At 50.5% G+C, this 23,847-nt stretch overlaps 1 protein-coding gene across 1 annotated transcript in view; it reads left to right on the top strand.

The window, feature by feature from the left end:
• Positions 1–23,847, top strand: part of LOC140455340 (calpain-1 catalytic subunit-like) — a 52,768-nt gene that overhangs the window by 8,120 nt on the left and 20,801 nt on the right. Inside the window, 3 exon segments of the mRNA XM_072550123.1 lie at positions 9,933–10,144; positions 10,517–10,556; positions 17,318–17,383. Coding sequence (XP_072406224.1) covers positions 9,933–10,144; positions 10,517–10,556; positions 17,318–17,383 — 318 coding nt within the window.

The raw sequence follows: 23,847 nt of genomic DNA, 5'->3' as shown, positions 1-23,847 counted from the left end.
TCCAGGCAGCATCCTGGTAAACCTTCTTTGCACCCTCTCCAAAGCCTCTGTATCTTGCCTATTGTAGGGAGACCAGAATTGGACACAATATTCCAAGTGTGGTCTCACCAGGGACTTGTAGAGCTGCAGCAAAACCTCACGGCTCTTAAACTCGATCCCCCTGTTAATGAAAGGCAAAACACCATATGCTTTCTTAACAACCCTATCCACTTGGGTGGCAACTTTGAGGGATCTATGTCCTTGTACACCCAGATCCCTCTGTTCCTCCACACTGCCAAGAATCCTGTCTTTAATCCTATATTCAGCATTCATGTTCAACCTTCCAAAATGCATCACTTCCCATTGATCCAGGTTGAACTCCATCTGTCATTTCTCAGCCCAGCTCTGCATCCTGTCTATGTCGTGCTGCAGCCTGTAGTAGCCCTCTATACTATCGACGGCACCTCCAACCTTTGTGTCATCTGCAAATTTACTAACCCATCCTTCAACCTCCTCATCCAAGTCATTTATAAAAACTACAAAGAGCAGAGGCCCAAGAACAGAGCCCTGCAGGACCCCACTCAACACTGACCTCCAGGCAGAATACTTTCCATCTACAACCACTCTCTGCCTTCTGTCGGCCAACCAATTCTGAATCCAGAGCCAAATCTCCCCGTATCCCATACTTCCTGATTTTATGAATGAGCCTACCATGGGGAACCTTATCAAATGCCTTGCTGAAGTCCATATACACTACATATCTACTGCTCGACCGTCGTCAACCTGTCTCGTCACCTCCTCCAAGAACTCAATAAGATTTGTGAGGCATGACCTGCCCCTCACAAAGCCATGCTGACTGCCTTTAATCACTCTATACTTTTCCAAATAGTCATCAATCCTATCCCTCAGAATTCTTTCCAAAACTTTGCTGACCACAGACGTAAGACTAACTGGTCTGTAATTGCCAGGGATTTCCCTATTACTCCTTCCAATCCTCCAATACAACTCCTGTGGAGAGTGAGGAAGCAAAGATCTTTGCCAGCGGCTTAGCAATCTCCTTTCCTACTTCCTGGAGCAGCCTAGGATAAATCTGGTCTGGCTCTGGGGACTTATCAACCTTAATGTTTTCCAAAATTTCCAGCACAACAACTTCATCAATCTCGATCTGGTCAAGGCTGTATCCCAGCTCCTCAAAGTTCTCATTCACAACAAGGTCCCTTTCCTTAGATGAGATTACTTACAATGTGGAAACAGGCCCTTCGGCTTAACAAGTCCACACCGACCCGCCGAAGCGCAACCCACCCATACCCCTACATTTACCCCTTACCTAACACTACGGGCAATTTAGCATGGCCAATTCACCTGACCTGCACATCTTTGGACTGTGGGAAGAAACCGGAGCACCCGGAGGAAACCCACGCAGACACAGGGAGAATGTGCAAACTCCACACAGTCAGTCGCCTGAGGCGGGAATTGAACCCGGGTCTCTGATGCTGTGAGGCAGCAGTGCTAACCACTGTGCCACCATGCCACCCCTTGGTGAAAACCAAAGCAAGAAACTCATTTAGGGCTTCCCCTATCTGCACAGACTCCACACCCAAGTGCCCTACACTACCCCGATCGGCCCTACCTTCTCCCTGATCATTCTCTTACTCCTCACATACGAGTAAAATACCTTTGGGTTCTCCCTAATCCTTCCCGCCAAGCCTTTTTCATGTCCCCTCCTGACTCTCCTCAGTCCATTTTTAAACTCCTTTCTAGTAAGCCTGTAATCCTCTAAAGCTGTGCTAGATCCTTCCTTCCTCCACCTTACGTAAGCTGCCTTCTTCCTTTTGATGAGAAGTTCCTCTGTTCTTGTCGCCCAAGACTCCTTAATCTTACCCCTTCTTGCCTGTGGATATTTATGCATCACTCGCAACAACTGCTCCTTAAACAGTTTCCACATGTCTGTTGTGCCCTTTCTGTGGACAGTTGCTCTCAAACTGTACTTCCCAACTCCTATCTATTAGCATCGTAATTTCCTTTTCCCCAATTAAATATCTTCCCTTGGTAACCGCTCCTTTCCCTCTCCAAGGCTATGGTAAATGTGAGGCAGTTGTGGTCACTGTCACCAAAGTGTTGTCCCACTGCGAGATCTGACACCTGTCCTGGCTCGTTGCCGAGCACCAAATCCAAAATGGCCTCTCCCCTCATCGGCCTGTCCACATACTGAGTAAGGAAACCCTCCTGAACACAGCTGACAAAAACGGCTCCATCCAAACCATCAGCTCTAAGGAGGCTCCTGTCGATATTGGGAAAGTTGAAATCACCCATAACAACAACCCTGCTACATCTGCATTTTTCCAAAATCTGCCAGCCTATGAGATCTTTAATCTCCCTACTGCTATTAGGGGGGTCTGTAGAAAACCCCCAATGAGGTGGCTGTGTCCTTGCTGTTCCTAACCTCCACTGACTCAGTAGATAAACCTTCAACAACCTTCATTTCTGTAGCTGTGACGCACTCTCTGATTAACAATGCTACACCCCCTCCTCTTTTTCCCCCCTCCCTGTTCTTTTTAACTGTTCTAAACCTGGAACATCCAGCAACCATCCCTGCCCCTGTGAAACGCATGTCTCCATTATGGCCACAACAACATAGTCCCAAGTACTGATCCAGCATATTTCCCTTAAACCTTTCCCCTCTCACTTTGAACACATGATCCCTAGTAACTGAGTCCCCCCACTCTGGGAATAATCTTCTTGCTATCCACCCTGTCTGTAACTCTCATGATGTTGTAAACCTCAATCAGATCCCCCTCAACCTCCACCTTTCTAATGAAAACAATCCCAATCCACTCAACCCCTCTTCATAGCTAGTACCCTCCAGACCAGGCAACATCCTGGTGAACCTTCTCCAAAGCATCCACATCCTTTTGGGAATGTGGCGACCAGAACTGTACACAGTATTGTAAATGTGACTGAACCAAAGTCTTATACAGCTGTAAGATGACCTGCCAACCCTTGTACCCAATACCCTGTCTGATGAAGGAAAGCCTGCTGTATGCCTTCTTGCCCACTTTACTGACCTGTGTTGCCACCTTCAGGGAACAATGGACCTGAACCCCCAGATCTCTCTGGACATCAATATTCCCCAGGGCTTTTCCATTTACTGTACAGTTCACTCTTGAATTAGATCTTCCAAAATCCATCACCTCACATTTGTCCCGATTGAACTCCATCTGCCATTTCTCTGCCCAACCCTCCAATCTGTCTGTATTCTGCTGTATCCTCTGATAGTCCCCTTCACTATCTGCTACTCCACCAATCTTAGTGTCATCTGCAACCTTGCTAATCAGACCACCTACACCTTCCTCCAAATCATTTTATATATATATATATGTCACCGACAGCAGTGGTTCCAGTATGGATCCCTGTGGGACACCCTCTGGTCACAGGTCTCCATTTTGAGAAGCTCCCTTCCATTACTACTCTCTGTCTCCTGTTGCCCGGCCAGTTCTCTATCCATCTGGACCCCATGTGACTTCACTTTCTCCATCAGCCTACCATGGGGAACCTTACCAAATGTCTTACTGAAGTCCATGTAAATGACATCTACAGCCCTTCCCTCATCACTGTTACTTCTTAAAAGAATTCTATTAGGTTTGTAAGACATGACCTTCCCTGCACAAAACCATGCTGCCTATCACTGATAAGCCCATTTTCTTCCAAATGGGAATAGATCGTATCCCTCAGTATCTTCTCCAGCAGCTTCCCTCCCACTGACATCAGCCTCACTGGTCTGTAATGTCCTGGATTATCCCAGCTACCCTTCTTAAACAAGGGGGCAACATTAGCAATTCTCCAGACCTCTGGAACCTTCCCCATGTTCAAGGATGTTGCAAAGGTATCTGTTAAAGCCCCAGCTATTTCCTCTCTCACTTCCTTCAGTAACATGGGATAGACCACTTCCAGACCTGGGGACTTGTCCACCTTAACGCCTTTTAGAATACCCAACACTTCCTCCCTCCTTATGCCGACTTGCCCTCGAGTAATCAAACATCTATCCCTAACCTCAGCATCCGTCATGTCCCTCTCCTCAGTGAATATCGATGCAAAGTACTCATTAAGAATCCCACCCATTTTCTCTGACTCCATGCATATCTTTTCTCCTTTGAACTTTAGTGGGCCAACCCTTTCTCTCGTTACCCTCTTGATCCTTCTATGTGAATAAAAGGCTTTGGGGTTTTCCTTAACCCTGCTCACTAAGGATATCTCATGTCCCCTTTAGCCTCTTCATTCCTCGTTTCAGATTGGTCCTAGATTCCCAATATTCTTCCAAAGCTTCATCTATTTTCAGTCACCTGGACCTTATGTACGCTTCCTTTTTCCTCTTTGTTAGTCTCACAATTTCACCTGTCATCCATGGTTCCCTAATCTTGCCATTTCTATCCCTCATGTTCACAGGGAGATGTCTCTCCTGAATTCTAATCAACCTCTCTTTAAAAGCCTCCCACATATCAAATGGGGATTTACCCTCCAACAGCTGCTCCCAATCTCCATTCCCCAGCTCCTGCCGGGTCTTGGCCTTCCCCCAATTTAGCTCTCTTCCTTTAGGACCACTCTCGTCTTTGTCCACGAGTATTCTAAAACACACGGGATTGTGATCATTATTCCCAAAGTGATCCCCCACTGAGACTTCACCCACCTGGCTGGGCTCATTCCCCAACACCAGGCCCCACTATGGCCCCTTCCTGCTCTCGAAAATTCTCCTGGATGTTCCTTACAAATTCTGCTCCATCCAGACCTCTACCACTAAGGGAATCCCAGTCAATGTTGGGGAAAATAAAATCTCTGATCCCCACCACCCTGTTGTTCCTATCACCTTTCCATAACCTGTTTCCATATTTAGACAATAGACAATAGACAATAGATGCAGGAGTAGGCCATTCAGCCCTTCGAGCCTGCACCGCCATTCAATATGATTATGGCTGATCATTCCCAATCAGTATCCTGTTCCAGCCTTATCCCCATAACCCTTGACTCCACTATCTTTAAGAGCTCTATCCAATTCTTTCTTAAATGAATCCAGAGACTGGGCCTCCACTGCCCTCTGGGGCAGAGCATTCCACACAGCCACCACTCTCTGGGTGAAGTAGTTTCCCCTCATCTCTGTCCTGAATGGTCTACCCCGGATTTTTAAGTTGTGTCCTCTGGTTCGGCACTCCCCCATCAACGGAAATATGTTTCCTCCTGCCAGAGTGTCCAATCCTTTCATAATCCTATACGTTTCAATCAGATCCCCTCTCAGTCTTCTAAACTCAAGGGTATACAAGCCCAGTCGCTCCAGTCTTTCAGTGTAAGGTAATCCCGCCATTCCAGGAATTGACCTTGTGAACCTACGCTGCACTCCCTCAATAGCCAGAATGTCTTTCCTCAAATTTGGAGACCAGAACTGTACACAGTACTCCAGGTGTGGTCTCACCAGGGCCCTGTACAGCTGCAGAAGCACCTCTTTACTTCTATACTCAATCCCTCTTGTTATGAAGGCCAGCATGCTATTAGCCTTCTTCACGACCTGCTGTACCTGCATGCTTGCCTTCATTGACTGGTGTACAAGAACACCCAGATCTCTCTGAACAGCCCCTTTACCTAATTTGATACCATTGAGGTAGTAATCTGCCTTCCTGTTCTTGCCACCAAAGTGGATAACCAGACATTTATCCACATTAAACTGCATCTGCCATGCATCTGCCCACTCACCTAACCTGTCCAGGTCACCCTGTAATCTCCTAACATCCTCATCACATTTCACCCTGCCACCCAGCTTTGTATCATCAGCAAATTTGCTAATGTTATTGCTGATACCATCTTCTATATCATGAATATATATTGTAAAAAGCTGCGGTCCCAGCACGGATCCCTGCGGTACCCCACTGGTCACTGCGTGCCATTCCGAAATGGAGCCGTTAATCACTACCCTTTGTTTCCTATTAGCCAACCAATTCTCTATCCAATCTAGTACTTTGCCCCCAATACCATGCGCCCTAATTTTACTCACTAACCTCTTGTGTGGGACTTTGTCAAAAGCTTTCTGAAAGTCCAGGTACACTACATCTACTGGATCTCCCTCGTCCATCTTCCGAGTTACATCCTCAAAAAATTCCAGAAGATTAGTCAAGCATGATTTCCCCTTCATAAATCCATGCTGACTCTGTCCTATCCTGTTACTATTATCCAGATGTGCCGTAATTTCATCCTTTATAACAGACTCCAGCATCTTTCCCACCACTGAGGTCAGACTAACTGGTCTATAATTTCCTGCTTTCTCCCGCCCACCCTTCTTAAAAAGTGGCACAACATTAGCCGCCCTCCAATCCTCAGGAACCGACCCCGATTCTAATGAACTCTGGAAAATAATCACCAGCGCATCCACGATTTCCCGAGCCACCTCCTTCAGTACCCTGGGATGCAGGCCATCAGGTCCTGGAGACTTATCAACCTTCAGACCTAACAGTCTCTCCAACACCAATTCCTGGCAAATATAAATTCCCTTCAGTTCAGGTCCTTCAGCCACTGTTACCTCAGGGAGATTGCTTGTGTCTTCCCCAGTGAACACAGATCTGAAGTACCCATTTAATTCCTCTGCCATTTCTTTGTTCCCAGTAATATATTCCCCTGTTTCTGTCTTCACCTCTCCCTCACCCTCACTGTCGGGAGGCCTGTAGTATAGCCCCTACATTGTTCCCACACCCTTCCTATTTCTGAGCTCTGCCCATATTGTCTCACTGCTTGAGCCCTTCCTAGTGCCCTCCTTCAGCACAGCTGTGAGATCCTCACTGACCAGTAATGTAACTCCTCCACCCCCTTTTCCCTCCCTCTCTGTCCTGCCTGAACCATCTATATCCTGGGATACTTAGTTATCCATCATGCCCTTCCCCGATCCCAGATTCAGGAGGAGCAGTCACATCATACTCCCAGGTACTAATCCAAGCCCTAAGTTTATCCACCTCACCGACTACACTTGGTGCAGTAAACCAAATGCACCTCAGACCACCTGTCCCTCTGTGTTCACCCACCGCTCCCTGCCTCCTCTTCACCTTCCCCTCCGTCACGCTGACTCCATTATCCAGTTCCCAACAGGCTTTAGTTACCACCTCCTTACTGTCCTCTAACCACCTCAATTGGTTCCCATCCCCCTGTCATCACATTAGTGTAAACCCTCCCCAACAGCGTTAGCAAAAGCACCCCTGAGGACCTTGGTTCCAGTCTGGCCCAGGTGTAGACCGTCCAATTTATAATAGTCTCACCTCCCCAGGAACCGGGCCGAATGTCCCAAACATCTGGACCCCTCCCCCCTGCAGCATCTCTCAAGCCCCACATTTGGTGAGGCTGATTTTCCTGTTGTAAATCTCTGATCACACTGTCCAAATCTGCAGCAGTTCCATATTTTATAATGGAGTCTAACATGGGAAGGGGCAGGGGGAGGGGGAGGGGGTGGCTGCTGGCTGATGTATGGGTCCATGTGTCTAGGGATTATGGGAACGTCTATAGGGGGGTATAGCCATGTGTACGGGTTATGTATATGTGTGTAGGTGGTATAGCCGTGTATACAGGTTATGTATTTGTGTGTAGGGGTATAGCCATGTGTATGGGTTATGTATACGTGTGTAGGGGTATAGCTGTGTTGATGGGTTATGTATATGTGTGTAGGGGGTATAGCTGTGTATACAGGTTATGTATACATGTGTAGGGGGTATAGCTGTGTATACAGGTTATGTATACATGTGTAGGGGGTATAGCTGTGTATACAGGTTATGTATATGTGTGTAGGGGATATGGCTGTGTGTACGGATCATGTATACGTGTGTACGGGTATAGCTGTGTGTATGGGTTATGTATACGTGTGTAGGGGTATAGCTGTGTGAACAGGTTATGTATATGTGTGTAGGGGTATAGCTGTGTATACAGGTTATGTATACGTGTGTAGGGGTATAGCCGTGTGTACGGGTTATGTATATGTGTGTAGGGGTATAGCTGTGTATACAGGTTATGTATACGTGTGTAGGGGTATAGCCGTGTGTATGGGTTATGTATACATGTGTAGGGGTATAGCTGTGTATACGGGTTATATTTACGTGTGTAGGGGGTATAGCCGTGTATACAGGTTATGTATACGTGTGTAGGGGTATAGCCGTGTGTACGGGTTATGTATATGTGTGTAGGGGTATAGCTGTGTATACAGGTTATGTATACATGTGTAGGGGGTATAGCTGTGTGTATGGGTTATGTATACATGTGTAGGGGGTATAGCCATGTATACGGGTTATGTATATGTGTGTAGGGGTATAGCCGTGTATACGGGTTATGTATATGTATGTAGGGGATATAGCCGTGTGTATGGGTTATGTATACATGTGTAGGGGGTATAGCTGTGTATACGGGTTATGTATACATGTATAGGGGGTATAGCCGTGTATACAGGTTGTGTATACGTGTGTAGGGGATATAGCTGTGTGTACGGGTTATGTATATGTGTGTAGGGGGTATAGCTGTGTATACAGGTTGTGTATACGTGTGTAGGGGATATAGCCATGTATACAGGTTATGTATATGTGTGTAGGGGATATAGCTGTGTGTACGGGTTATGTATACGTGTGTAGGGGTATAGCTGTGTATACAGGTTATGTATACATGTGTAGGGGGTATAGCTGTGTGTATGGGTTATGTATACATGTGTAGGGGGTATAGCCGTGTATACGGGTTATGTATACATGTGTAGGGGTATAGCTGTGTATACAGGTTATGTATACATGTGTAGGGGGTATAGCTGTGTGTATGGGTTATGTATACATGTGTAGGGGGTATAGCTGTGTATACGGATTATGTATATATGTGTAGGGGATATAGCTGTGTGTACGGGTTATGTATACGTGTGTAGGGGATATAGCCGTGTATATGGGTTATGTATACGTGTGTAGGGGGTATAGCCGTGTATACAGGTTATGTATATGTGTGTAGGGGATATAGTCATATATACAGGTTATGTATACGTGTGTAGGAGTATAGCCGTGTGTATGGGTTATGTATACGTGTGTAGGGGTATAGCTGTGTATACAGGTTATGTATATGTGTGTAGGGGGTATAGCCATGTATACAGGTTATGTATACATGTGTAGGGGGTATAGCTGTGTGTATGGGTTATGTATACGTGTGTAGGGGGTATAGCCGTGTATACGGGTTATGTATATGTATGTAGGGGATATAGCCGTGTGTATGGGTTATGTATACATGTGTAGGGGGTATAGCTGTGTGTATGGGTTATGTATACATGTGTAGGGGGTATAGCTGTGTATACGGGTTATGTATACGTGTGTAGGGGATATAGCTGTGTATACAGGTTATGTATATATGTGTAGGGGATATAGCTGTGTGTATGAGTTATGTATATGTGTGTAGGGGGTATAGCTGTGTATATGGGTTATGTATACGTGTGTAGGGGTATAGCCGTGTATACGGGTTATGTATATGTATGTAGGGGATATAGCCGTGTGTATGGGTTATGTATACATGTGTAGGGGGTATAGCTGTATATACGGGTTATGTATACATGTATAGGGGGTATAGCCGTGTATACAGGTTGTGTATACGTGTGTAGGGGATATAGCTGTGTGTACGGGTTATGTATATGTGTGTAGGGGGTATAGCTGTGTATACAGGTTGTGTATACGTGTGTAGGGGATATAGCCATGTATACAGGTTATGTATATGTGTGTAGGGGATATAGCTGTGTGTACGGGTTATGTATACGTGTGTAGGTGGTATAGATACTTGTTTGGGTGTCGGTGTTTTAAGGATTTGCCTGTGGGCTGTGTATGGAGATGAGTTAGCAGATTTGGGTGCAGGGGCTGGTGTGTCAGTGTTATAAAATGTTGGGTTTGCTGTGGTTTACTGTCTCCTCTCCTGTCTCTCCGCAGTATCGCGGTTGTCAGAACGTCCATTTGAAGAAGGATTTTTTCCTAACTCACAGCTCGTGTGCTCGATCCGAAACCTTCATTAATCTCCGTGAGGTCAGCAACCGCATCAAGCTGCCCCCTGGGGAATATGTGATTGTCCCGTCAACCTTTGACCCCAGTAAGGAAGCTGACTTTGTCCTTCGGGTGTTCGCAGAGAAGAACGCTGACACAGAGTGAGTGCCTTCCTTTACACTTTCATCAGATGTCAGAATCGCTCGGTGGGTCCAGTATTTATTACCCCGTCCCTAGTCGCCCCTTGAGAGGGTGGGGGTGAGCTGCCGTCCTGACCCGCTGCAGTCCATGTGCTGTACATAGACCCACAATCATCCTTCGGGAGGGGTGGGGGATTGCCTGGGTTTGGGAGGGAGTGGGGATTATCAGTGTTGGGGTGGTGGGGGCGGGGGGTTTGGGGTGGGAATGTTTGGTGTGGGGGAGGGGATAGGATTGTGGGGGTGGGGATTGTTGGTGTTGAGGTAGGGATGGGGATTGTTGGTGTCAGGGTGGGGTTGGGAGCACATGCTGTGACCACGCCTTCTCTCTTTCAGGGAGCTGGATGACCCAATCTCTGCAGACCTGGAAGACGAGGCAAGGACCCATAGATCCATGACCCCTACCTCCCTGACCTCTGCCTGTCTGACCTCTGACATTTGACCCACGTCTGTTTAACCACCAAATGCCTTGACCCTGTTTATTTGAACCCTGACCCCACCTTGCTGAGCTTTGACCCCCCTTGCTCCCACTGCTCTGATGTCCTGAACCCTGATCCTTGACACACATTGCTGACCCCCACCCTAACCCTAACCCACTGTTTGCTCTCACACTGACATCTTTCATTCACAAATCTCTCACTTTATCTGACCTCACTCTCTCACATTTCTCTTATTGCCAGTTACCCTTATTCTCTGCTTCACTGATTTTCCTATTTCTCTCTGAGTCAGTGTGTTCTACCACTCCCTCTGACTTCTCTCCCCTTCTGTCTTCTCTCTCTCATCTGAATTTAGTTTACTAGGTTAATTTCTCTCTCTACCTGGCTTCCTGTTCTCTTCCTCTCGTCTCTTTCCTGCATGGATATAATTCTGTTGCTCACTGATTTTTCTCTCTCATGTGAGGAATGGTCTTTCTTGCTGATGTGCCCCACTGCCTGATTTCCTCCTGTGATTAAATGTTCTCACTTTCTGAGTTGTCTCCCACCTGGCTGAATGTTCCTGTTCACTGATTCCTCTCTCTCTCTGATTATTGTGTTGCTGCTAGTTTCCCACCTCCCTTGTATACTGATCTCTCCACCTCTCTCACTGATTTCACACTGCCTGCTGAGTTCCCCATCCCATACTGATTTTTGTTCCTCAGTGACTGATTTCTCTGTATTTTGTTGATTTTATTTCCCTCACTGATTTTTCGTGCTCACTCTGATTTGTACTTTGTGACTTTGCTCTCTCACCAATTTCTCCCACCAACTGAATTCTCACTCTGTTTGACTGTTCTCACTTGCTCTAATGTCTGTGAATGATTTTGTCTCTTCATCTCTGATTTATTTCACCGATTCATTGTTTGTTTTCCCTCGGTGATTTATGCCTCTTGTCCACTGAATTCTCCCATTGAATAAATACTCTCTCACATGATTTCTGTCTCGCCCTCTGATTTCTCTCACTCTTGTCCAGCTCACTGATTTCTCCCACTTGCTAATTTCTCACACTCACTGATTTTCCTCTCGCTTCCAGATTTCTCAATTTCTCTTCCATGCGCTGATTTTGTTTTCCATTTGATTTCCCCCTCTCTGGTGATCTCTGCTGTCAGCTGATTTTTCTCACTGTGTGAAATCTGTCTCTTTCACACCTCACTGATGTCACATGCTAGAAATCAAGTCCCATTATTCCCAGAGTCACTAATTTCTTTCTGTCACTCACTGTCGTCTGTCTCCTGCACACTGATTTCTCTCTTGTGCAATGATTTCTCCATCTCACATTTCCCCTATCCGCTGATTCCCCCCAATTGCTAATTTATTTCAATTGTTGATCTCTCTCATTTGTTAATTTATCACCTGCCCACTGTTATCTCTCATTTGCTGATTTCTGAGACTTTGATTTCTCTCTTACCCAGAGATTTCTCTCCTTTGCCCATTGATTTTACCTACCCTCTGATTTCCCTCTCGGGGATTTCTCACTTACTGATTTCGGTTGTTTCCCGATTAATCTTTTGATTTGTTGATTTCCCACTCATCGACTGATTTCCTTCTCAGTACAGTTCAGAACAGGCCCTTCGGCCCATTGGACTGATGCTGACCATAATGCTATTCTAAACTAATCCTATCCTACTGCTCGTGCTCCGTACCCCTCTGTTCTGTACCTGGTCACGTGTCTGTCCAAATGCCCCTCACATGTTGCTATTGTTTCTGCTGATACCACCTCCCTGGCAGCACCCACCCTCTGCGTAAAAAAGACTTTTCTCACACGTCTCCTTGAAACTTCTGCCCCCTCACCCTTAAACCTATACTCCCTGGTATTTAACATTTTCATTCTGGGGAACAAATTCTGACTATTCAACCTACTCACGATGCTTGTTCTTCTCTCACTGCGGCACTAAGGGGGAACTGCACAGTCAGAGGCTGCTGTTTCTCAGATCAGTGTTTAATCCAAAGACCCCCCCCCGGGGCATCCCCAGCTAAGCTAAGCAAGAATGTTCTGACCAATATTATCCAACAACCAACAGGTTCAGATATTACAGTGTGCAAAATGAATGTTACATTTCGAAATTATTTCATTGCTTGGTTCCTGGGAGGCTTTGTGTCAAAACATATTTTTTTTTTTGGTGTGAAATTGTTTCTAGGCAGCCCTTAAATAAAGGGATAAGGTGGGGAAAGACCACAACCATGTCATCAGGGAAGATGGTTCAGTAGAACTGATGAAATCTCTGTGTCTGTTTGAACACGAGTAATTTATGAGCGAGAGCAGTGAAGACCATTCTGTCTGTGCCAACCAGCTGCAGTTCTCTCCCTGTGAAGTACTGATCCAATTCTTGTCCGAAAGCCAGCACCAGTCCACTCCGGATCATGGATACTCATTTCACAGGAGTGCTTTTGCTCATTGCACTGTTGCCTTGGCTTTGCCAATGATCTCAGGTTGTCAATAACTTGGACCGAAACAGCCAACAGTGGCACAGCAGGAGATGGTGAACAGATTAGTGGCATGCCCAAGTCTGCTGCAGATTGCTGTCAGATTGGGATCAAGAGAAGCAAGGAACAAAAGGGGAAGAAAATAAGTGTGTCGAGTCATCTCAACCCAATTAAAAAGCAGGTTTCTCATTGGCTCATTTCCCCATTCGGCCTTGCCAGATAGATTCGGCCACTCTCGGATATTACAGTTCTCACTTTCACTCATCCACTTCTTTCACTGAGAGACTTCGCCCTCACTGATTTCTCTTTCCCTCACTGATTTCTCCCAGCCTCACTGATTTCTCTTTCCCTCACTGATTTCTCCCAGCCTCACTGATTTCTCTCCCCCTCACTGATTTCTCTCTGCCTCACTGATTTCTCCCAGCCTCACTGATTTCTCCCAGCCTCACTGATTTCTCCCTGCCTCACTGATTTCTCCCAGCCTCACTGATTTCTCCCTACCTCAATGATTTTTCTTTCCCTCACTGATTTCTCCCTGCCTCACTGATTTCTCTTTCCCTCACTGATTTCTCCCTGCCTCACTGATTTCTCCCAGCCTCACTGATTTCTCCCTGCCTCACTGATTTCTCTTTCCCTCACTGATTTCTCTGTCTCACTGATTTCTCCCTACCTCACTGATTTCTCTCTGCCTCACTGATGTCTCCCTGTCTCAATGATTTCTCTGTCTCACTGATTTCTCCCTACCTCACTGATTTCTCCCTGCCTCACTGATGTCTCCCTGTCTCACTGATTTCTCTCCGCCTCACTGATTTCTCTGTCTCACTGATTTCTCTGTCTCACTGATTTCTCCCTACCTCACTGATTTCTCTCTGCCTCACTGATTTCTCTCCGCCTCACTGATTTCTCTGTCTCACTGATTTCTCCCTACCTCACTGATTTCTCCCTGCCTCACTGATGTCTCCCTGCCTCACTGATTTCTCTCTACCTCACTGATTTCTCCCTGCCTCACTGATTTCTCTCTACCTCACTGATGTCTCCCTGTCTCACTGATTTCTCTCCACCTCACTGATTTCTCCATACCTCACTGATTTCTCTCTGCCTCACTGATTTCTCTCCGCCTCACTGATTTCTCTGTCTCACTGATTTCTCCCTACCTCACTGATTTCTCTCTACCTCACTGATGTCTCCCTGCCTCACTGATGTCTCCCTGCCTCACTGATTTCTCTCTACCTCACTGATTTCTCCCTGTCTCACTGATTTCTCTCCACCTCACTGATTTCTCCCTACCTCACTGATTTCTCCCTACCTCACTGATTTCTCTCCATCTCACTGATTTCTCCCTGCCTCGCTGATTTCTCCCTACCTCACTGATTTCTCCCTTCCCCACTGATTTCTCTCTACCTCACTGACGTCCCCCTGCCTCACTGATTTCTCTGTCTCACTGATTTCTCCCGGCCTCACTGATTTCTCCCTACCTCACTGATTTCTCTCTGTCTCACTGATTTCTGCCTACCTCACTGATTTCTCCCTACCTAACTGATTTCTCCCTACCTCACTGATTTCTTCCTACCTCACTGATTTCTCTCCATCTCACTGATTTCTCCCTGCCTCACTGATTTCTCTCTGTCTCACTGATTTCTGCCTACCTCACTGATTTCTCCCTGCCTCACTGATTTCTCTCTGCCTCACTGATTTCTCTCCGCCTCGCTGATTTCTCCCTAACTCACTGATTTTTCTCCGCCTCACTGATTTCTCCCTAACTCACTGCTGTCTCTGTCTGCCTCACTGATTTCTCTCTCTCACTGATTTCTCTCTGCCTCACTGATTTCTCTGTCTCACTGATTTCTCTGTCTCACTGATTTCTCCCTACCTCACTGATTTCTCTCTGCCTCACTGATTTCTCTCCGCCTCACTGATTTCTCTGTCTCACTGATTTCTCTGTCTCACTGATTTCTCCCTACCTCACTGATTTCTCCCTGCCTCACTGATGTCTCCCTGCCTCACTGATTTCTCTCTACCTCACTGATTTCTCCCTGCCTCACTGATTTCTCTCTACCTCACTGATGTCTCCCTGTCTCACTGATTTCTCTCCACCTCACTGATTTCTCCATACCTCACTGATTTCTCTCTGCCTCACTGATTTCTCTCTGCCTCACTGATTTCTCTGTCTCACTGATTTCTCCCTACCTCACTGATTTCTCTCTACCTCACTGATTTCTCCCTGCCTCACTGATGTCTCCCTGCCTCACTGATTTCTCTCTACCTCACTGATTTCTCCCTGTCTCACTGATTTCTCTCCACCTCACTGATTTCTCCCTACCTCACTGATTTCTCCCTACCTCACTGATTTCTCTCCATCTCACTGATTTCTCCCTGCCTCGCTGATTTCTCCCTACCTCACTGATTTCTCCCTTCCCCACTGATTTCTCTCTACCTCACTGACGTCCCCCTGCCTCACTGATTTCTCTGTCTCACTGATTTCTCCCGGCCTCACTGATTTCTCCCTACCTCACTGATTTCTCTCTGTCTCACTGATTTCTGCCTACCTCACTGATTTCTCCCTACCTAACTGATTTCTCCCTACCTCACTGATTTCTTCCTACCTCACTGATTTCTCTCCATCTCACTGATTTCTCCCTGCCTCACTGATTTCTCTCTGTCTCACTGATTTCTGCCTACCTCACTGATTTCTCCCTGCCTCACTGATTTCTCTCTGCCTCACTGATTTCTCTCCGCCTCGCTGATTTCTCCCTAACTCACTGATTTTTCTCCGCCTCACTGATTTCTCCCTAACTCACTGCTGTCTCTGTCTGCCTCACTGATTTCTCTCTCTCACTGATTTCTCTCTGCCTCACTGATTTCTCTGTCTCACTGATTTCTCTGTCTCACTGATTTCTCCCTACCTCACTGATTTCTCCCTGCCTCACTGATTTCTCTCTGTCTCACTGATCTCTGCCTACCTCACTGATGTCTCCCTGCCTCGCTGATTTCTCCCTACCTCACTGATTTCTCCCTTCCCCACTGATTTCTCTCTACCTCACTGACGTCTCCCTGCCTCACTGATTTCTCTGTCTCACTGATTTCTCCCGGCCTCACTGATTTCTCCCTACCTCACTGATTTCTCTCTATCTCACTGATTTCTGCCTACCTCACTGATTTCTCCCTACCTCACTGATTTCTCCCTACCTCACTGATTTCTCCCTACCTCACTGATTTCTCTCCATCTCACTGATTTCTCCCTGCCTCACTGATTTCTCTCTGCCTCACTGATTTCTCTCCGCCTCGCTGATTTCTCCCTAACTCACTGATTTTTCTCCGCCTCACTGATTTCTCCCTAACTCACTGCTGTCTCTGTCTGCCTCACTGATTTCTCTCTCTCACTGATTTCTCTCTCTCTCACTGATTTCTCTGTCTCACTGATTTCTCTGTCTCACTGATTTCTCCCTACCTCACTGATTTCTCTCTGCCTCACTGATTTCTCTCCGCCTCGCTGATTTCTCCCTAACTCACTGATTTTTCTCCGCCTCACTGATTTCTCCCTAACTCACTGCTGTCTCTGCCTCACTGATTTCTCTCTCTCACTGATTTCTCTCTCTCTCACTGATTTCTCTGTCTCACTGATTTCTCTGTCTCACTGATTTCTCCCTACCTCACTGATTTCTCCCTGCCTCACTGATTTCTCTCTGTCTCACTGATTTCTCTGTCTCACTGATTTCTCCCTACCTCACTGATTTCTCTCTGCCTCACTGATTTCTCTCCGCCTCGCTGATTTCTCCCTAACTCACTGATTTTTCTCCGCCTCACTGATTTCTCCCTAACTCACTGCTGTCTCTGTCTGCCTCACTGATTTCTCTCTCTCACTGATTTCTCTCTCTCACTGATTTCTCTCTGCCTCACTGATTTCTCTGTCTCACTGATTTCTCTGTCTCACTGATGTCTCCCTGCCTCACTGATTTCTCCACCTCACTGATTTCTCTCTACCTCACTGATGTCTCCCTACCTCACTGATTTCTCCCTGCCTCACTGATTTCTCCCTGCCTCACTGATTTCTCCCTACCTCACTGATTTCTCACCTGATTTCTGTCCCTGTATCCTATTTCTTGCCATCACTCTGATTTCTCCTTCTCAACAATATCTTCAGCTTGTTTTGCTTTCTCTCCTGCACTGCCTGATTCTCTGCTTGTTCTTGCTGCCTGATTCTCTGCTCACTGAGACGTTTCTGTCCATTTGCTTCCAGGAGGAGATCACAGAGGATGATGTTGAAGAAAGTTTCAAGGCCATGTTCCGGCAGCTCGCGGGTGAGGTGAGTCCTGCACCCTTTTGGATTCTTCCACCACCTTCTTCTCGAAACATGACCCCATGCTGACCCCAGAGATCATCAAACCCCCACCCTGACCTCGGAGATCACCCTTACTCCACCCTGACCCCGGAGATCACCCTGACCCTGGAGATCACCTGACCCTGGAGATCACCCTGACCCCACCCTGACCCAAGAAATCACCCTGACCCTGGAGATCACCTGACCCTGGAGATCACCTGACCCTGGAGATTACCCTGACCCTGGAGATCACCTGACCCTGGAGGGGCGGCACGGTGGCACAGTGGTTAGCACTGCTGCCTCACAGCGCCTGAGACCCGGGTTCAATTCCCGCCTCAGGCGACTGACTGTGTGGAGTTTGCACATTCTCCCCGTGTCTGCGTGGGTTTCCTCCGGGTGCTCCGGTTTCTTCCCACAGTCCAAAGATGTGCAGGCCAGGTGAATTGGCCGTGCTAAATTGCCCATAGTGTTAGGTAAGGGGTAAATGTAGATGTAGATGTAGGGGTATGGGTGGGTTACGCTTTGGCGGGGCAGTGTGGACTTGTTGGGCCGAAGGGCCTGTTTCCACACTGTAAGTAATCTAATCTAATCTAATCTAATCACCCTGACCTCACCCTTACTCCAGAGATCACCCTGACCCTAGCCTGACCCCAGAGATCACCCTGACCTCATTCTGACCCCGGAGATCACCCTGACCCCAGAGATCATCCTGACCCCACCCTGACCCTGGAGATCACCTTGACCCCAGAGATCACCCTGACCTCACCCTGACCCGAGAGATCACCCTGACCTCACCCTTACTCCAGAGATCACCCTGACCCCAGCCTGACCCCAGAGATCACCCTGACCTCATTCTGACCCCAGAGATCACCCTAACCCCACCCTGACTCTGGAGATCACCCTCACCCCAGGGATCACCCTGACCCCATGATGACCCCAGAGATCACTCTGACCCCACCATGACCCCATGACCTCAGATATCACCCTGACCCCAGAGATCACCCAAACCCCACCCTGACCCCAGAGATCACCCTGACCCCAGCCTAACCCCGGAGATCACCCTGACCCCAGAGAACACTCTGACCCCACCCTGACCACGGAGATCACCCTGACCTCACTCTGACCCAAGAGATCACCCTAACCCCCACCCTGACCGCGGAGATCACCCTGACCCCGGAGATTACCCTGACCCCGGAGATTACCCTGGCCTCACCCTGACCTCAGAGGTCACCCTAACCCCACCCTGACCCCGGAGATCACCTTGACCCCGGAGATCACTCTGACCTCACCCTGACCCCGGAGATCACCCTGACCCCAGAGATCACCCTGACCTCACCCTGACCCTGGAGATCATCCTGACCCCGGAGATCACCCTGACCCCAGAGATCACCCTGACCTCACCCTGACCCCGGAGATCACCCTGACCCCGGATATCACCCTGACCCCGGAGATCACTCTGACCTCACCCTGACCCCGGAGATCACCCTGACCTCACCCTGACCCCAGAGATCACCCTGACCCCACCCTGACCCCGGAGATCACCCTGACCCCGGAGATCACCCTGACCTCACCCTGACCCCGGAGATCACCCTGACCCTGGAGATCACCCTGACCCCACCCTGACCCCGGAGATCACCCTGACCCCAGAGATCATCCTGACCCCACCCTGACCCTGTAGATCACCTTGACCCCAGAGATCACCCTGACCTCACCCTGACCCGAGAGATCACCCTGACCTCACCCTTACTCCAGAGATCACCCTGACCCCAGCCTGACCCCAGAGATCACCCTGACCTCATTCTGACCCCAGAGATCACCCTAACCCCACCCTGACTCTGGAGATCACCCTCACCCCAGGGATCACCCTGACCCCATGATGACCCCAGAGATCACTCTAACCCCACCCTGACCGCGGAGATCACCCTGACCTCGGAGGTCACCCTAACCCCACCCTGACCCCGGAGATCACTGTAACCCCGGAGATCACCCTGAACCCAGCCTGACCCCAGAGATCACTCTGACCCCAGAGAACACTCTGACCCCACCCTGACCCCGGAGTTCGCTCTGATCTCACCTTGACCCCGGAGATCACCCTGACCTCACCCTGACGCCGGAGATCACCCTGACCCCGGAGATCACTCTGACCTCACCCTGACCCCGGAGATCACCCTGACCCCAGAGATCACCCTGACCTCACCCTGACCCTGGAGATCACCCTGACCCTGGAGATCACCCTGACCCCAGAGATCACCCTGACCCCGGAGATCACCCTGACCCCGGAGATCACTCTGACCTCACCCTGACCCCGGAGATCACCCTGACCTCACCCTGACCCCGGAGATCACCTTGACCCCGGAGATCACCCTGACCTCACCCTGACCCCGGAGACCACCCTGACCCTGGAGATCACCCTGACCCCACCCTGACCCCGGAGATCACCCTGACCCCAGAGATCATCCTGACCCCACCCTGACCCTGGAGATCACCTTGACCCCAGAGATCACCCTGACCTCACCCTGACCCGAGAGATCACCCTGACCTCACCCTTACTCCAGAGATCACCCTGACCCCAGCCTGACCCCAGAGATCACCCTGACCTCATTCTGACCCCAGAGATCACCCTAACCCCACCCTGACTCTGGAGATCACCCTCACCCCAGGGATCACCCTGACCCCATGATGACCCCAGAGATCACTCTGAACCCACCATGACCCCATGACCTCAGATATCACCCTGACCCCAGAGATCACCCAAACCCCACCCTGACCCCAGAGATCACCCTGACCCTGGAAATCACCCTGACCCCAGCCTAACCCCGGAGATCACCCTGACCCCAGAGATCACTCTGACCCCACCCTGACCACGGAGATCACCCTGACCTCACTCTGACCCAAGAGATCACCCTAACCCCCACCCTGACCGCGGAGTTCACCCTGACCCCGGAAATTACCCTGACCCCGGAGATTACCCTGGCCTCACACTGACCTCAGAGGTCACCCTAACCCCACCCTGACCCCGGAGATCACTGTAACCCCGGAGATCACCCTGACCCCAGCCTGACCCCAGAGATCACTCTGACCCCAGAGAACACTCTGACCCCACCCTGACCCCGGAGATCGCTCTGACCTCACCTTGACCCCGGAGATCACCCTGACCTCACCCTGACCCCGGAGATCATCCTGACCCCGGAGATCACCCTGGCCCCGGAGATCACTCTGACCTCACCCTGACCCCGGAGATCACACTGACCTCACCCTGACCCCGGAGATCACCCTGACCCTACCCTGACCCCGGAGATCACCTTGACCCCGGAGATCACTCTGACCTCACCCTGACCCCGGAGATCACCCTGACCTCACCCTGACCCCGGAGATCTCCCTGACCCTGGAGATCACCCTGACCCCACCCTGACCCCGGAGATCACCCTGACCCCAGAGATCATCCTGACCCCACCCTGACCCTGGAGATCACCCTGACCCCAGAGATCACCCTGACCTCACCCTGACCCCAGAGATCACCCTGACCTCATTCTGACCCCAGAGATCACCCTAACCCCACCCTGACTCTGGAGATCACCCTCACCCCAGGGATCACCCTGACCCCATGATGACCCCAGAGATCACTCTGACCCCACCATGACCCCATGACCTCAGAGATCACCCATACCCCACCCTGACCCCAGAGATCACCCTGACCCTGGAAATCACCCTTACCCCAGCCTAACCCCGGAGATCACCCTGACCCCAGAGAACACTCTGACCCCACCCTGACCACGGAGATCACCCTGACCTCACTCTGACCCAAGAGATCACCCTAACCCCACCCTGACCGCGGAGATCACCCTGACCCCGGAAATTACCCTGGCCTCACCCTGACCTCAGAGGTCACCCTAACCCCACCCTGACCCCGGAGATCACTGTAACCCCGGAGATCAGCCTGACCCCAGAGATCACTCTGACCCCAGAGAACACTCTGACTCCACCCTGACCCCGGAGATCGCTCTGACCTCACCTTGACCCCGGAGATCACCCTGACCTCACCCTGACGCCGGAGATCACCCTGACCCCGGAGATCACTCTGACCTCACCCTGACCCCGGAGATCACCCTGACCCCAGAGATCACCCTGACCTCACCCTGACCCTGGAGATCACCCTGACCCTGGAGATCACCCTGACCCCGGAGATCACCCTGACCCCAGAGATCACCCTGACCCCAGAGATCAGCCTGACCCCTGAGATCACCTTGACCCCGGAGATCACCCTGACCTCACCCTGACCCCAGAGACCACCCTGACCCTGGAGATCACCCTGACCCCACCCTGACCCCGGAGATCACCCTGACCCCAGAGATCATCCTGACCCCAGCCTGACCCTGGAGATCACCTTGACCCCAGAGATCACCCTGACCTCACCCTGACCCGAGAGATCACCCTGACCTCACCCTTACTCCAGAGATCACCCTGACCCCAGCCTGACCCCAGAGATCACCCTGACCTCATTCTGACCCCAGAGATCACCCTAACCCCACCCTGACTCTGGAGATCACCCTCACCCCAGGGATCACCCTGACCCCATGATGACCCCAGAGATCACTCTGAACCCACCATGACCCCATGACCTCAGATATCACCCTGACCCCAGAGATCACCCAAACCCCACCCTGACCCCAGAGATCACCCTGACCCTGGAAATCACCCTGACCCCAGCCTAACCCCGGAGATCACCCTGACCCCAGAGAACACTCTGACCCCACCCTGACCACGGAGATCACCCTGACCTCACTCTGACCCAAGAGATCACCCTAACCCCCACCCTGACCGCGGAGATCACCCTGACCCCGGAGATTACCCTGGCCTCACCCTGACCTCAGAGGTCACCCTAACCCCACCCTGACCCCGGAGATCACTGTAACCCCGGAGATCACCCTGACCCCAGCCTGACCCCAGAGATCACTCTGACCCCAGAGAACACTCTGACCCCACCCTGACCCCGGAGATCGCTCTGACCTCACCTTGACCCCGGAGATCACCCTGACCTCACCCTGACGCCGGAGATCACCCTGACCCCGGAGATCATCCTGACCCCGGAGATCACCCTGACCCCGGAGATCACCCTGACCTCACCCTGACCCCGGAGATCACCCTGACCCTACCCTGACCCCGGAGATCACCCTGACCCTACCCTGACCCCGGAGATCACCTTGACCCCGGAGATCACTCTGACCTCACCCTGACCCCGGAGATCTCCCTGACCCTGGAGATCACCCTGACCCCACCCTGACCCCGGAGATCACCCTGACCCCAGAGATCATCCTGACCCCACCCTGTCCCTGGAGATCACCCTGACCTCACCCTGACCCCAGAGATCACCCTGACCTCATTCTGACCCCAGAGATCACCCTAACCCCACCCTGACTCTGGAGATCACCCTCACCCCAGGGATCACCCTGACCCCATGATGACCCCAGAGATCACTCTGACCCCACCATGACCCCATGACCTCAGAGATCACCCAAACCCCACCCTGACCCCAGAGATCACCCTGACCCTGGAAATCACCCTTACCCCAGCCTAACCCCGGAGATCACCCTGACCCCAGAGATCACCCTGACCTCACCCTGACCCTGGAGATCACCCTGACCCTGGAGATCACCCTGACCCCGGAGATCACCCTGACCCCAGAGATCACCCTGACCCCAGAGATCAGCCTGACCCCTGAGATCACCTTGACCCCGGAGATCACCCTGACCTCACCCTGACCCCGGAGACCACCCTGACCCTGGAGATCACCCTGACCCCACCCTGACCCCGGAGATCACCCTGACCCCAGAGATCATCCTGACCCCAGCCTGACCCTGGAGATCACCTTGACCCCAGAGATCACCCTGACCTCACCCTGACCCGAGAGATCACCCTGACCTCACCCTTACTCCAGAGATCACCCTGACCCCAGCCTGACCCCAGAGATCACCCTGACCTCATTCTGACCCCAGAGATCACCCTAACCCCACCCTGACTCTGGAGATCACCCTCACCCCAGGGATCACCCTGACCCCATGATGACCCCAGAGATCACTCTGAACCCACCATGACCCCATGACCTCAGATATCACCCTGACCCCAGAGATCACCCAAACCCCACCCTGACCCCAGAGATCACCCTGACCCTGGAAATCACCCTGACCCCAGCCTAACCCCGGAGATCACCCTGACCCCAGAGAACACTCTGACCCCACCCTGACCACGGAGATCACCCTGACCTCACTCTGACCCAAGAGATCACCCTAACCCCCACCCTGACCGCGGAGATCACCCTGACCCCGGAGATTACCCTGGCTTCACCCTGACCTCAGAGGTCACCCTAACCCCACCCTGACCCCGGAGATCACTGTAACCCCGGAGATCACCCTGACCCCAGCCTGACCCCAGAGATCACTCTGACCCCAGAG

The sequence above is a fragment of the Chiloscyllium punctatum genome, chromosome 3, assembly GCF_047496795.1.
Source record: "Chiloscyllium punctatum isolate Juve2018m chromosome 3, sChiPun1.3, whole genome shotgun sequence".
In the NCBI taxonomy this organism is placed as follows: Eukaryota; Metazoa; Chordata; class Chondrichthyes; order Orectolobiformes; family Hemiscylliidae; genus Chiloscyllium; species Chiloscyllium punctatum.
The sequence above is the reverse complement of the archived record's forward strand: the minus strand, read 5'-3'. Positions and strand labels throughout refer to the sequence as shown.